Source organism: Talpa occidentalis, unplaced genomic scaffold (genome assembly GCF_014898055.3).
Source record: "Talpa occidentalis isolate TD23 unplaced genomic scaffold, MPIMG_talOcc4v2.1 talOcc4.15, whole genome shotgun sequence".
In the NCBI taxonomy this organism is placed as follows: domain Eukaryota; kingdom Metazoa; phylum Chordata; class Mammalia; order Eulipotyphla; family Talpidae; genus Talpa; species Talpa occidentalis.
This window is the reverse complement of record NW_023601543.1, coordinates 14,823,824-14,840,226: the sequence shown is the minus strand read 5'-3', so window position 1 is coordinate 14,840,226 and position 16,403 is coordinate 14,823,824. Positions and strand designations below refer to the sequence as shown.

Genomic DNA, 16,403 nt, shown 5'->3' with positions numbered 1-16,403 from the left:
TTCCTTCACATGCTGGTGAGTTGATGGTAGTTGTTGGTAGGAGGCCCTCTGTCCTTGCCTCATGGACCTCTCTAGAGGCTTGAGTGTCTCATGATAAGGCAGCTGGCTTCCCCCAGAAAAAGTGGTCCAAAAGCAAGCAAGCAAGGCCAAGCCACATTGTCTTGTTTTAGGACCTAGCCTCAGAAGTCACACACATCATCTTTGCAATCTCCTATTGGCTATACAGGTCAGCCTTATCCAGTGCAAGAGCATGACTGTCAGGTGGCAGGTTTCATCAGGGGCCAATTTGGAGTCTAATAAGGGCACAATTGGTCCTCTGGGCTCCCAGTGATGTGTACCTCTCCCATCAGCAAGGTACACTCATCCTTCCAAGGCCCTCCGAAGTCTTACCAGTTATGGCCTCAGCTCCAAGTTGTGGATCTTATCATCCACCTTAGATGCAGATGAAGTTCCTTGGGTCTGGATCCTTGAGTGCAGCCCCTCCCGATCAGAAGACCCCTGAACTAATGAGATGAGTTTCCTGTCCCCATAGACCCGATATACCATGGTGGAGCAGGCATGGGAGCTAGCTCTAGACATTCCAGTTCAAAATGAGAGGAAAGAGGAGCCCCACCGGGTTTATTCATGTGGCAAAGACTCTAATGTTGTAGCGCTCCCACCCTGTGCATTGTTCTGGAGCCTTTCCAGTTCAGTATCTCAAAGACTGCAAGGGAGGTGAGGCTCAAAGAGGTGGGGTCTTGCCCCAGATCTTGTGGGTAGCACTGTCCACTGCCCCAGGTGGGCATGGGTGTGGTCTGGGGACACAGTATGGTGGGAGGTAAGAAAGGTCTGGGGAGGGTTAGATGCAGGGGAAGGTTTTTGCAACAAGAGTGAAGGCTTCAATGGTTGTGTTGCTGTAGTCTCTCCCTCGCTTTACTCTCAGAATTTGCTTCTGCTTGTTTATAGAAATACCTTATAAAAACCTCAGTAAATAGGGATTGAGGCAGGTAAAGAAGGCTTGCAGAGTGCTTTAGAAAAGCCGGGATGTCCCCTCAACCTCTGATTAACAGCCCCTTCCCCATCCCTGTATGGGGTTGAAGATTTGAGCCTGTCAGCATCTGCTCATATGGGAACTTATGCTGATCTAGTTCTGCCTCTGCTTTCCAGGGCAAAGGGCGTTGGAACCAGCAGAAGACACGAGCTCCCAAATCTCTCACCCCAGTGAAACCTAAGGAACCATGCACACCTTCTAAGTCCAGAAGTGCTGGCCTAGAGGAGGCCTCGGAGTCACCTACAGCTCGGCAGATCCCCCCAGAGGCCCGTCGGCTCATAGTAAACAAAAATGCTGGCGAGACCCTGCTGCAGCGGGCTGCACGTCTTGGCTATAAGGTACATGCTTTGCTCCCCAGCTCAGGACCCATTGCCTGAGCAACTGTGGGGCATCTTCTGTGGCCTGGGCAGGGCTACATTTGGGGCTTGAACCCAGACTGGCCTCTTTCTACTGTCCAGATAGCCCCTGGGGCCACCTCGTCCCCTGGCATGGTGTGTGGGAATGCAGACTCATTTGAATGGTAATTTGTAATGAACATAATTGAAAATCCAGTACATTCCTAGGTTAGAAATAAGATGTGGAGAGTTTTCTGTTGTCTCGAATTTCCCCGAGTGGTGGCTTCCCCACTTAGAGAGGAACAAGGGGTGATCACTCCTCACTGTTCATCTTCTGCAGCTTCCTCTCATTTTGGCTCCTAGTATTGAGGGGTCAGGAATGTGTTGGAGGGAGGGGACAGGGCTTCATTAACCCCATTATACTGCTTCCTGATGGATTTAAAAGGAAGGTGGTGTATCTCAAGCATTTGTCATGTTAAGAAAATTCCTATCATTGACTTAATATCATTTAATCTGCACCATAAGCCTATGGGGGTAGGTTTTGGTATCCCTGTTTTGCAGGTAAGAAGTCAGGACTTAGGAATATTGAGTGTTATATCCAAGACTGCTCCACTGTTTTATATATATATATATATATGCATCTGAATTCACACTGCGTCTTTTTGATTCCCTAGTACCAGGCTAGCGAGGGGCACCTGACTCATTCACCATCATTAATTACCATCATTAAATTACATTGTCAGCCATTCTGGTTGTTTCCCACTTTTCTTTGATGTGAACTCCCTTGACCATGTATTTTTCCCCACCACACCAGTTATTTCCTCAGGATTTGCTCCTAAGGGTGGAGCTGCTAGGTTATAGAACAGGCCTTCATTTTTAAAGGCTTCCGACACCTACAACTGATTCCTTGAGAGTCAGCCGCACTCACTCCCAGCTAGGCAGGCAGCACAGGAAAGCCGCCTTGACAGCATCTCGCCGTCAAGTGGCCTGCTTTCTTGAGCACTTGCATTTAGAAGCCAGAGAGCTGCAAGGGAGATCTAAAGTAAAAAATGAGGACCAGGGCCTCCCCGGTGGTGCTGCAGGTTGAACGCAGCACTGTGAAGCTGTCCGCAGCCTCTGCAGCGCGGGTTCGATCCCGGCCGGCGAGAATCCCACCTGGCGCGGCAGACCTCTCCTGTCTCGCCCGCTGCTCCCCTCAGCAGTGTATTTCGGTCCTTCTGCCTGTTCTGCTCCCTGCTCTGTCTCTGGTGAATTCTCTCACCCTCCCGCGCGTCTGGCCTGTACCCCAGCTACTGTATAAATAAATAAATCTTAAAAAAAAATGAGGACCAACTTTTGCCCTCAAGGTTAATTATCTTTTACCTGGGGCCAAAGCAGCACACAGGAAACCATAGGAAAACCAGGGCAGGGGTGGGGGGATGAACACATGCATTGGTGAGTAGAGGTTCGTGTTCTCCCAGGTACAGGCAGTGTGATAGGTCCTATGTCCAGGAGGCAGCACCCCCAGTGCAGGCTCAGCAGTGCATGCACGCTCGTGCATACACAAACTTATACACTCTCATTCTTGCTTGCTTGCTCACTTACTTGCCTGCTGTCGCCAGCCACCTGTGAGCTAGCAGTCAGTCAGGACAGGCAAGTTACCCCTCACCAGGGTGCAGGAGAGGGCCAGTAGCTGCTGCTGGCCTCTTTCCCCTCTTTTGAGAGTAGGCCTCCTCCTTTCCTCCAGGCTTATTCATCAGCTTCATCGCAGGCTGGCTGGGATGCTTCCAGGCCCGGAGTCCCACCTCTGGTCCTGTCCCCTCAATACAGGGACACTGACCATTACTGTGTGGGTGGACGGCCACCCTGGCTTATACTCGGAACAATCCTGATTTGACAGGAGGACTGCCACTGACTGCCTGAGAGAAACATCCAGGGATAGAACTTAAAACAATTAAAACCAGCCAGGAATAGTACTCACACCAGTTCTTTCTAATTCTCAAATTACCATCAGAGTCTGTGCTCACTCCACGTGTCTCATTTCCCTCACAAAGCCCCACTAGGTCCCTGGTATTCAGGGAGTTGAGGACCGGAGGGTATGTGCTCGGGGTGGGCAAGTGAGCCTCTCTGAAGACTCCCCCCAACAACCCAACCCACATCTTGCTCTTCCTCACTGCTGAGGAAACCACCAGAGCTGAGATCTTGATGGTGGCAGCTTAGGACTGACTTCTTTGACAAAAGTTTTGACCCTTGCCTGTCAGTCTCTGGAATTACGGGCAGTCTCTGAGACTCTTTGGACATTTGCAGAGCTTCAGACTGAACTAGGATGATTTCCAGAATTGGGCCTGTCTTTGCTCATAGGGCTGTCTGTGTCCCCACAGGATGTTGTTCTCTACTGCCTCCAGAAAGACAGTGAAGACGTGAATCACCGCGACAACGCAGGCTACACGGCTCTGCACGAGGCCTGCTCCCGGGGCTGGACTGACATCCTGAACATCCTGCTGGAGCATGGGGCCAATGTGAACTGCAGCGCACAGGATGGCACAAGGCAAGAAGGCAGCTTTTTCCCAGCTAAGAACCCCAATTCAAGACAGCCTGTCCCAGTCTGACCTTTGCCACATGCCAGGCTGAGAGTTGCAGAGAGGCCTTGTCAGGCATTTCAGTGGCTGACTGCAGAGAGAACTGGTTTGGGGCTGAGGCAGATGGGTTCCTGGCTTACCAGTCCACATGGATTACCAAGGGGAGGCTGAGGTTGTCTGGGAACACCCCATCAGATGCAGCTTTACCAGGAAGACCACTCAGGCCCTGCTTAAATCACGCTGATGGGCTACCTGTCTTAGGCAGAGTCATGACTTTGGGAACTGGGAGGCTGACCTTATTAGGGTCACATCCCAGGTATGATTCTTGATTCGCTCTCCAGCCACTTTTTAAGGACACGGCTGTGTCTTAAAGAAGTTGCACCATCCTCTTCTATCAAAAGGCCTGCATCCTGGGCAAAACAGAGAGATAAACTGCATACCTAGTGGGGGGACTTGAGTCAGAGGATGCAGGCCCTGCTTGGCCGCCACCTGGTACATGGAGCTGTTCTGCTCATCCCTGTGCTGGGGCAGCCATCTGGACCTTCTGTTCTCATGCCCAGCATCTGCTTTAAGTGTGTCCTCAGGCAGGAGCCCATTTTCTCCCGACCTCCGGAGCTGTCAGTGGGGTTCCACTGTGCCCTAGGGATTGTCGCAAGTTTGAGAGGAACATAGACAAATGGGAGGAAGGAGAAAGAGGTGGAGAGAGAGGAGGATCCAGGATGATGCAGGGTGGGGGGTACAACTCAGAAGTGGGTTTCCTGTCGTATTATACGGAATCACCTCATTTTACTTTTCCCTGAGGTAACCTGAAGCTTAGACACCCAGGTTTGTCCTCATCCTCTGTCACCTCTGCAGGCCAGTTCATGATGCGGTGGTCAATGACAACCTGGAGACCATGTGGCTCTTGCTGTCCTATGGAGCTGACCCCACGCTGGCCACCTACTCAGGACAGACGGCCATGAAGCTGGCCAGCAGCGACACCATGAAGCGCTTTCTCAGCGGTAAGCATGACTCAGACCTGCCTGAGGCCATCATCCTTGGGGCTGGCCTCTGATTCCTGAGCTCTTGAGGAGCCACTCTCCCTCTCTCTCTCCCCATCTCCACCAGCTCATTCAGGACCTTGGTCAGCCCGCCTCATAGGTTTTCCTTCAGAGAGAACAAGAGAGAGCAAGTGGAGCATGGAGGCCTTGACTCCTGTTCAGCCCACCTCCATCTAGTCTCTAGTTAAGCCCACTCAGCCCTGCATTACTCTTACCATGTGTAGGTCTCAGGCCTCACAGTCCGACCCAAATTCTCTGTGGCTAGGGACAGGAGGGTTGCCTGTTCCTCCCCCAGCTCTAGGTCCCAGGCCCCTGTCCTTGAGAAGCAAAGCAGCTTTGGGATTTTCATTCAGTCATTTGTCCCGGACCAGTGACGCCTCTTGTTCTCTTTAGCACTGAACCATCACTGGGGGTGCAGGGCTCAGGGCAAGCCACCCCTTGTGTCTTCCTCCCACATACCATGTGCTGCTGTACTCTCTCTTACACACATACACACACATGTTGTTGTCTATACTCCACTTGGTTCCCCGGGGTAGCTTGCATAGACAAATACCCAGTGCATTGCAACAGGATAAAAAGCACCACATGAAACTGTCTCTAATCCACAGTTCTAATCCAGGGGCCTCTTTGGGCTAGACACTGCTCTGCTGAGGGACTTGTAGCCCTCTGGGTCCAAATAATGCTATCTCACCGTAGCGGTGGTTAGCATAGCTGCCTTGCAAATAATGCTGTCTCTAATCACGTTAGTAAGCAGACAGACTCTGTTTCCCTGCATCCTTCTCAAAAATCCAAGAGGAGTTTGAATGTTGAAACCATTTTAAGTAGTTAAAAGATTAGAAATAAACCCTTTTTTATGTCTTCTCATTTCTGTTAACTTATTCCAACTCCTAACCAGCCTTTTGATGCCTCCTTACAACTAACTCAAGTGCCAGTTTCTGATGCAGAATCAAGAGGCTTTTTTTAAAAAAAAGATTTATTTTCTTTCTTTATGCATACAAGAGCTGGGGTGTAGGCCAGAGGTGCAGGGGTGGGGGGGCGGGATTAAGAGGATTCACCAGAGACAGTGGGGAGCAGAACAGGTGGACTGACTGAAATACACTGCTGAGGGGAGCAGCGGGCATCGCAGGAGAGAACTGCTGCGCCATGTGGGCTAACTCTCTTGCTGGGGATCAAACTCACGCTGCAGTGGCTTTGGATAGCTTCATAGTGCTGAGACTTAACCTCTTTCTCCACTAGGGAGGCCCAAGACTTTTCTTAATTCTAGCACTTTCTAGCCTGTCCAGGCTGAACACTTTCTTTCATATCTTGACATTGTTTTTCAACTTTATGAGCATGGAGCTATAGTATAGTTTTATAATGAGGGTCAGAAGCTGAAAGAAGTGTTAGCTAAAATGGGGCCACCTCTTTGCCAGACAAAATCAAGTAATAGTTACATGCAGGACGGTTGTTAGGGAATATGCTAGCTAGCTGCACTGGGCTAGGACCTTGACCAGACATCCCAGGGGGGCAGGCATTGTCGGTGTTTTTTCAGTGTCTTGAGTCCAGTATTTCCTTTTTTTAACCTTCTCCCCTCTTCTCCTGCAAATCTGTCCCCTGGCATAGGAACTGCAGGAAGCTCTGTAGGGTTGGAGGTGCCCAGCTGTCCCAACTCTTAGACCTAACCACATTTGGGTAGCCTTCTGGTTTTTCTTTTTTTACCTTTCCTGGCTGGCTAAAATATTTAAAAAGCATTTTGCTTTTCACCCCAGAGCATTTGCCTGATCCGACTCACCATATGTAGATTATCTTCTTCCTCCCTTAGTGGAGATCTCACTGGGCAGAAAGTGAAGGCGAAACACTACAGGATGCCAAGAACTCCATTTTCTGCAGGGTTGCACCTCCTGTGGTGCTCCCCTCACTGTGTGCAAGGCCCTTGTTCTGGTAAAGTCTGGGAATCAAATTCTCTTTTAAATGCATGAAGGAATGTCACTATTTACAGGTACCCTGCAGTGAATCCTTTTGTAAAGCAGAAGGTGCTGGTTACTCATTTGAGTTATAAAGGTAGATTTGCCAGTGATTGGGTTGACTTAGAGAAGGCCCATTTCTCCTGAGATCTTGAAGGATGTAGCGGCCATTCTTGATTTGTTCATTCATCTGTGCATTTATTGAACACCTCTTAGTTTTTAGGCTCAATGCTGGGTGTTGGAGGCCAGACAGGGAACCCTTTCTACCCTAGGCTTGGAGCACCAAGTAGTCTGAACCCTCACAGAGGCCTCTGGAAGGCCGCCTCCTTGGACCAAGTTATAGGCAGGCATGTGACTGATTTACCTTTTGACCCTTTGAAGAAAAGAGCTATATCTAAGCTTGCCAAGGGAAAACAGATTGGGTTTTCCTCCTCTGTTAGAAAGAATGTGGGGGCTGGGGTGGGGGTTGCTGTTGCAGTTTGGTTTGGGCACTGGAGGATGTATCAGGACTGCTTTTCCTTCCCCTGATGAAAGGGTTAGCAATTTACCACTGGAGGTCACTGAATCACAGGTTTTTGTTTTTCCTGCCAGAGACCTCTGCCATTTGACCCCATGTTGAAGACTGCTTGTTTTTTGTTTTTCTCTTCTTTCATGTCCCTCAGTTGGTGACTTGGTTGGAGGAGGTGGGGAGGGGTATGATGGGACCCTGGGAAATAGACAAACTCTGATTGCCAGGGTAACTGCTCACATTGAATACTTAAAAAAACTTATTAAGGCAAAACTCACGGAACAGAAAATTAACCATTTTAAAGCAAACAGTTCAGTAGTATTCAGTGCATTCACGAAGTTGTACAGCACCAATTCAGTCTAGTCTCACAAATTTTCATCACCCCCAAATGAAACCTCACATCCATTAAAGGGCCTTTGTGTCTGACTTCTTTCTCACAGCCTCATGCTCTCAAGGTGGCACCATGTCCCAGTACTTCCTTCTTTTTTAAGGCTGAGTTCAGGTTCCCCTGCTATCCAAAAGTAGATTGTTCCTATGAAACCTTTCTGAAATGGTGAAGAAGCAATTACCATGAATTTATATGGAAATATTTTTCAGCATTCCCAGACCCAAAAATTAACCTACAAAATCATACCAATGAGACGCAAATGAAAATAATACTAACATGTAGTACAAGCAGGATTAATATATAGCCTGCATAGAGCCGTCCCAGGACAGGAGCTTGGCGAGGCCACTCGCTACTTGGGGTGCTGCTGCCCCTAGAGCAGCTGCTGCAAAACCAACACTGAATGCTATTTTCACTTTTTGCCTTGTCGTAAAAGTGGAAATCCTCTTCAGATTCCTTTTGACTAGCAAACACAGTATAGTCATCTCAGTATCCGCAGGGCATTGTTTCCAGGACCCGCAATGGATACCGAAATCCTCCAGTGCTTCAAGCCCCTTATATAAAGTGGCATGATGCTTGTATGTAACCTGCACACATCATCTCATGTACTTTAAAGATTTTTTATTTATTTATGCATACAAGAACTGGGGTACAGGCCAGAGGTGTGGGGGGATGAGAGGATTCACCAGAGACAGAGTGGGGAGCAGAACAGGAGGATTTACTGAAATACACTGCTGAGGGGAGCAGCGGGCGAGACAGGAGAGGTCTGCTGCACCATGTGGGTCAGCTCCCTGGCCAGGGATGGAACTCATGTTGCAGTGGCTGCAGATAGCTTGATGGTGCTGAGACTTTCACCCCTCCTCCACACACCCCATATACTTGAAATCCTCACTAGATCACTTATAAAATCTATTACGATGTAAATGCTATGTAAATAGCTAGACTAAATTGTTTAGGTAATATTGACTAGGAAAAAAAAGTCTGTACATGTTTAGTACAGACAGAACCATCCTAGGCCTAACTACCTAGTACCTATTTTCTGGCCATGTTTGGTTGAATTCTTGTACGTGGATGGAGGCTGCCTGTATTCATGTAAGTCTTTCAGAAAGCAGAATGGTGTAACATGACCTTTCAAAGAGCAGGGGTGAATGTCTATAATATTCCAATGTATGAATATACTACCTTTTCTTTATCTGTGAGTGGATGGACATCTGGGTTATATTCACCTTTTGGCAAGTTTGACTAGTGCTGGCTGCTATGAACATGAGTGGGCACGTCTTTGAGTACCAGTTTTCAATTCTTTTAGATGTGTGCCTAGGAGTGGGGTTACTGGGCTGGGCGTACATTTTGAAGGGAAGGACAAGAAAGTTGTGGCAGAGGGTCCAGGAAAGTCACTCCTCACCCTCTCACCCTGATTGTCTGTGAAGATCTATGAGCGAGCATGAATCAAAGCTGCTTCATAAAGCCTGTCTTGGAGTTTCTTATGTGCCACTCATGGGCCTGTTCTGACTTCTGCATCTTTGCTCATGCCAATTAACTTTTGGCTGTCTCAAAAAGCAAATTCACCTGCAAGTGACAAAGATTTGCTGTCAGTCAGGAGAATTAGAGGAATGTACCCAGGGGCTCTGAAGGCAGTTCCTAGAGAGGAACCCCAGGAATGCAGTGAGCTCAGGGCTGCTCTGATGGAATCCTTGTGTGACCTTTTGGGCAGGGGGCAGCAGTGTTTGAAGGCATGTTAAACAAGCACATGGCTTTATAATCTCACCTTGTAGTAGTTCCCCCCTCCCTCCTTTCCTTTTATGCTCATCTGTTACGCTCTTACTGTGTGCCAGGCACCTGGGCTGAGGTCCTGGGAAGACAAAGGTAAACAGACATGTAGTCCCTGCCTTTTGGGAACTTACTGTCTTATTCCTTTATCTTCCAGGACACTTAGCACAGGACTGGGCTCAGACTAGATAGCTAACAGACAAATGCTTCTGTAAGAAACTACTCCCAACCCTCACAGGTGATACAGGGTATGGAGGAGCACGTAAGATGGCAGCCATGACCTGAGTTTTTTCATGGAATGCATAAAAAAAAAAACCTTATGCACAGGTTTTCCACTTTGGCTGCTCAGCCCTTACTTCGAAAGCTTTTCTTGGGATGTCTTTTCCTACAGGAAGAAACTCTTCACCTCCCAGAAAGTTGCTGAAAAATGACTTCTTTTAGTTGTTTACAACATCTAATAGGCATTGTTGTTTATAAGATGTGTGACCCAAAGGGAAGGCCTGTTGGAGTGTGGCAGTTTGCTCCATTGGGGGAAGCTAGCGCCATTCCTTTAAAAGTGGCTGCCAACTTCTTCTGAGGATTTGGTTTTTAGAGGACACCGTCACCTCACCTGTGGCCTTTGGATTCACTTCTGTCCTGTTGCTCAGCTGTCACTGAGGGCTGGTGGCAACCACACAAAGCTAAATCAACTTGCCAACTGTGCTAGGTAGCATATTGGCAACTGCTGGGCCAGGTGCCCATAGATGACACAATTGAATTTGTCTTGAAAGTCTGCTTTTTATCCACGTGGGGCTGAGACATGAATTCTACTAGATGATGCTTAGTGAGGAAACAAAAAGGCAAGGAGTAACCTGATGTCTGTTCTCAGATCCAGTGAGAAAACAGTACTTCAAGACTTTTTTTATTGTGTTAAATATACATAATACAAAATTTACTCTTTTAATCATTTTAAGTGTGGAAATCAGTGACATTAAACATTCACAGTTTCTGCCATGATCACCACTGTTGAGTTTCAGAACTTTCTTATCACCCAACAGGAAATGCTGTAGCCATTTGGCAGTTACTTCCCATTCCCGCTTCCCCCAACCCTGGCAACCTCTAGTCTGCTTTCTGTCTCTAGAGTTGCATGTTCTGTATATTTCATATACATGGAACCACACCATATGTGGGTTTTTGTATCTGACTTCTTAATATAATATTTTCAAGGTTCATCCATTTATTAGGATCAGTACTTGATTCCTTGTTTATGGCTGAATAATATTCCACTGTATAGATATGCCACATTTTGTTTATCCCTTCATCACTTGAACAACATTTGGGTTGTTTCTACTTGGTAGCTATTGTGAATAGAGCTGCTATGAACATTGAAGTCTAAGTTATTGTTTGAATGCCTGTTTTAAGTTCTTTGAGGTATATACCAAGGCATGAAAGTAAAAGGTTTTTGTGAGGATAAATTTGACTACCTCCCCCATGTTTTCCAAATTGAAACAGAAGGAATTATGCTTCCTTATCTTACTTTGAATTGGAGAGGTCGTGATTGGGTATATGAATGTTGTGACCATTAAGGAGATAGCCCAGGATTCTGCTTGCAGAGAATTCCCAGTACCACTGAGAGCAGGGGGCCCAGACCCAAATGCCTTCAGGCTGATGATGTCAGAGAGCAACAGCAGGCTGGGTGTTGATTTGGGGAACATTCATGCTGCCTCTTCTCCAGCCAACTTTTGACATGCCAGAGTGTGGATGCAGCATTGCCAGATCTGCTTTTTTTAAGAAAAGTTGAAAATCCAGATTTTGAAGTAAAATCTTCCAATTTTAAAATGTTGGAAGTCAAGGAAATGTTTTTGGTTTAAAACACTGGGCCAGGGCCTCCCTGGTGGTGCAAGCGATTAAGTCGCAGCACTATGAAGCTATCTGTAGCCACTGCAGCATGAGTTCGATCCCTGGCCAGGGAGCTGACCTACTTGGCACAGCAGACCTCTCCTGTCTCACCTGCTACTCCCCTCAGCAGTATATTTCAGTCAGTCCACCTGTTCTGCTCCCCACTCTGTCTCTGGTGAATCCTTTCACCCCCCCCCCACAATTCTGGCCTGTACCCCAGGTCTTGTATGCATAAATAAATAAACTTTAAAAAAATAAAACACTAGGCCAAACCGTAGGTGATCCGGTGGGCCAGGTATGGCTCCTGGCTGCTGATTTGCAACTTCTCATTGGCAACAAGAAGCATATCTCTGGTCACTCCTGGCCCCTCATGTGATCCTTTCTTCCCTGCTCCCACATGTAGCCCCACATGGATGTGTTTTGCTTCTGGATTCCTCCTTCAGCCAAGCCTCCTTGACTCACTGCCTTATCTTCTTTTATCAGATCACCTCTCGGATCTTCAGGGAAGGGCAGAAGGTGATCCTGGTGTATCCTGGGACTTTTACAGCAGTTCCGTGTTGGGTAAGCTTTAAATGGGAATCTTCCCACCCATGTCTATGGCTCAGAGATATGTGTATTATTTTGGGTTTTACTGATTTTTCTCAAAGATAGGAGTGACCCTGTGGAGGTAGCCCTTTTCACCTCTTAGTAGCTCACAGACTCTTTTACCCACACCCTAGCCCTTGTTTCCCCTGGACACAACTCATTGTCCTAAACCAGGAAACCACTGATTTGGACAAAGCCATCTCTGACTCTACCACTCCCCACCTTGGGTACTTTTTTATACTTACTCTTTCAAGATCCCTGGCTTTGTCCTAACCCTACCAGAAGCCCCGATGTATACGTTGTCATCTCTTCTGGCATTGCTCATACTCAGGAAGGACCCCGCCCCTCATCTGGAAGCTACCATTCCCTCCCTACCCTGCCCCCATGGTACACACAGTTTGGGGCAGCACTGCTCTCTTCTGAACCCCTCATCTTCTGGCCCAAGCTTTCTTCTCTTGGAAGAGAATTGCACCTGCATCTATGGCTGTCATCTAGGGGCTGCAGATTGGGAGAGGCACCCACCTCTAACCTTGGGAAAAGCTGAAGCAAGAGAAGGTTGGGGCAGAATGAAGCAGGCCACACCCAACACAAAGCTGGAGCAATGGTCACTTTCATTTTAAGTTCTTAGTATAAATCACTTCATTTCAATGACACCCACTTCCTGATCAGTCAGGATCACTTACAATATCACTATGTGTAACAATCAGAAAGCCTTGAGCCCCATCTGCCCAGGCTGTTGGGGGCCCCTGACGGGCAGTTGGAACAGTTTGGAGAAGCTTCAGGCTTTCATCTGAAACAGCTGAGCAGCTCCTTGTTCACGTCACCCTGTCTTTTCCCAGTGGAAACCTGGAGGAGTACAATGAATTTCTGGCCACAAAAATACCATCTGCCAATGATGTGAGCCAGGGGATCAGTGAGCCTGGGCTCTGAGCAGGGGTCTGTAGGCTTCCTGTTGATCTCCTAACCACCCATTGTCACCCCTTTTCTCTTGTTGGAATGTTTCATTTCTTCATTTTCGTGCGTGTTGCAAAGTCCCAACTCCTTGTGTGTTCTCCTTACAGAGGGAAAAGACGGGTTTGCCTGTGACCTCCTACATAACCCTCCAGGGAACTCTGATCAAGAAGGAGATGATGGGGAAGAGGATGATTTTATGTTTGAGTTCTCAGACAAGCCTCTTCTCCCTTGCTACAACCTCCAAGTATCAGTGTCCCGCGGGTAAGTGTCTGAAGAGATCTATGGAGACTGAGCGCCAGCATCCTGGCAACCCCCGGTCCCGCCTCCCTGGGAAAGTTGGAGTTCTCTAGAAGGAAGTAGAAGCTTGGAAAAGGAGCACTGTTGCATTCAAAGATAATACATGACTAAATTCAGCCTGACTTTCTAACCCAGATTCGTAGTATGGGTGCACTGACTGCATGTGTTCCTTCAACCCTATATCTGCATTCAGTCTCTGAAGGATGTTTGCACTGTTCCTGGGTGTAAGAGAGGATCTGGGAGATATTTGGGCTGATGAACTACTAGAATCTCCGGAACATTTTTGTGGTTTCTGGGGACAGCCAGACTGAATATTTGAAATTGAGATTCTTGGAAGAGCCAGGACATATGGTTGCCATAGCTATGGGGCCACTGGGGTCCTTAAAGTAATCCGCAGGCTGGTTTTTCAGAGCCTGAATGTTGGTGAGAGGATGGCATCGGTGCTGTCAGCTCAGGTTGCCCTGTGCATTACATTGGGAATCACCCATTTCCAGAAATTAGAATATACCTGACACTTAACATCAGGCTCGACCCAGTTCAGTCCTTACTTGGAGATTCAGAAGGGAGCTGAGCAGCCTGCAGGGCCGTGGCTGCAGTCAGGCCTCACTGAGCTGTGCGGGGCAGCGCTGCTTAGGAGGAGGCAGGGTGACTCGGTCTTTGTTCTTAGCCTCTGTCGTTAAGTGTTTTCTCCTTCTTGGTATCTGCAGATATCTCAAATACCTTTGCAAACAATTGTAAGGATTCTTCTTTTTTGATATCTATTTTTAAAAAAGCAGACCCTAGTTTTTTTCTTTAAGTGAAAGTACATGAAGTGCACTTGACAGAGAGAGGGGTGGATGGTCGATCAGGAGGCCTAAGACTGAGACCCTCAGTTGACACATCTGACCACTAGACCGTTCTTTCTTTACACCCCGTCCCCCATGGCCTGATAAAAATAAAAATAGCCTATATGATGATACCAGTAGGGATCAAGTTTCAGGGGCTTTTGGTCTTTATTCTTCTGGGCATAAGCTGATCCCCGAGGGGTGGGGGCAGGCCTCTGGGATATAGTATTGCACAGTTAATTAATTCCTTCAAAGTATTCAGCACCACCTCTGAAACAGGATCTTGGCCCCAGGCAGTAAAGGACTAGGGTAGCGTGCTTTAGGTGCTGACAGGACTCAGGAACCCAGGCCGTGGGCTGCTCAACCAGCCAGGCCAGAGGCAGGGTTTCTGCTGTGAGCTTGGTCCCAGCAAAGCAGGTTTTCCTGACTTTACATTCTCCGGCACCTCCTCTCAATCAACCCTTCCCCATAGTTGCAGTATGATATGAAAATTTATGTTCTTCAAGAAGTAGAAGGGTGTAAAGTGATGACTCTGAGGCCCTGTGGGGTTCAGAAGCGCCTTCTGAATTATCAAAGCAAGACTGAATTCTGATCACCACTTAATGTTCTGGGGTCACCCCCCCCATACACTCTTTGAAAGTAATGATCCAAGTGTATGTTACCTACATTCTCTTAACTCAGAACACTCCATTCCTTGACTGTGTGAGATGATAGAGTTTGCTCTCATTTGAAAGAAATGTTGCGCTTTAAGAATTTGGGGCTTAGGTGGACATTTTAGGTGCTGTTCAGAACACTCAATTCCATAAAGTTGGCTTAAGCAGTTGTACTGAGTCAAACCCTGAGATCCAGAATACAGCTCTGGCTTCAGAGAATCTCCAGTCTAGTAGAAGAGACAGACAGATATACAATTTACTTGAATAAGAGATTTATTATTATAAAATAGAAACCCAAATAAACCCAAGCCATTCAGAAGGGTGTCAAGTAAAAAATAAAAGTTCAAGTCGATCCCGAGCCCTATTCCTATGCCACACAGAGAATCACAGTTTGTTTATTTTGTATCCTTTCCCAAGTGGGCTCTGTTGCAAATATTTTAATAGGGTTCTGAAGCAGGTTCCATGAGCCCCTGGCAGATGGGTTGAACAGTCAGCAGGGGAAGGCTTCACTGGTGGGCCAGAGAGGAGAAAGGGATGAAGGGCGTGGCATGAGCAAAGGCACTGAGACACACAAGTGCAGAAGGCCGGGGTAGTCTTTCAGCAAGTAGCTGGCACTTGGAGCGAAGGGGAGACTTGGTGTATGCGTGTGTGCGCGTGTGTGCGTGTTGTTGGGTGGAGATGGGCCTGAGGAAGTTGAACGGGGTCATGTGTGGAAGGTCTTGAGTGATATCATGCCAAAGAATTTGGAGGGTTTTCTTTCACTGGAGGTACTGGGGAGCCATTGAAAGCTCTTTAGGGAGGGAGAGAAAAGGTCAGATTTTCTTTTTAGAAAACTAACAAATAGTAAAAGAGGATCCAACAAGGGTGGCAGGGTGCAGGAGAGTGACTTTTGGCAGAGGGAAACCTGTTAGAGGGCTGATGCAATATAGTCCAGGCCAAAGTGGTGAAAACTGGAAGTGGGAGAGTAGAATGGCAAGGTGGGGAAGCCCTGGCAACAGGGGCCACTGGCATGGGCTGCAGCCCTTCTCCCTGCTGTGGCCAAAGTGAGTGTTTGGCCCATGAGAGAGGCCCGTAACTGGCCTCTCCAGCACCCCTCCCAGCTGTCCCCAGGCTGCCGCCCAGTTGGGTGTGCTCAGCAAAGTCTGACTGGCTGTAACATGAGCTCTGGCCCTGCAGAAACGATGGTGCTGCCGCTGGAGAAAAAAACTTGTCTAATGCATTCCAGAGCCAAAGAGAAATGCCTTTTGGATTACCCACAGTTTAGGCCTTTCTCCATGGCTCCCCCTCTGCTGGGGATGATCTTGGAGAATAAGGAGGCAGGGGAAGCAAGAGCGAGAACAGGAAAGGGAAACAAGAGCGGGTGGGCCGGGGTCCGTCAGGGAAAGAACGGGTCCCGGCAGATGGTGAAGTCCCGGTCATGGGGTGTACGCTACGGCCGGGAGGCCTGCTAAGGGTTTTTAGCTTAGGGAAGGCCCATTTTCCTCCTGCTTCCACTTTTTGGAAGAGGACAGTCATGGGTCACTGCTGGTCATTTAGCTGCTAGCTGGACCGGCCAACGTCGGGGACAGGAGAAAGCGTTCTTCTCAGCTCCACCCAAGGAGCCTGTGACTTAGTGGGCTATGGCTAGATTGGCAGCCTTCCTTGAC

General features: G+C 48.0%; 1 protein-coding gene across 7 annotated transcripts in view; it reads left to right on the top strand.

The window, feature by feature from the left end:
• Nucleotides 1-16,403, top strand: part of BCORL1 (BCL6 corepressor like 1) — a 60,670-nt gene that overhangs the window by 41,996 nt on the left and 2,271 nt on the right. For all 7 annotated transcript variants that reach the window (XM_037511955.2, XM_037511957.2, XM_037511954.2 and 4 more), the window contains 5 exons: nt 1,147-1,368; nt 3,726-3,892; nt 4,779-4,924; nt 11,928-12,005; nt 13,091-13,244. In XM_037511955.2, coding sequence (XP_037367852.1) covers nt 1,147-1,368; nt 3,726-3,892; nt 4,779-4,924; nt 11,928-12,005; nt 13,091-13,244 — 767 coding nt within the window. The remainder of the gene's footprint in view (nt 1-1,146; nt 1,369-3,725; nt 3,893-4,778; nt 4,925-11,927; nt 12,006-13,090; nt 13,245-16,403) is intronic.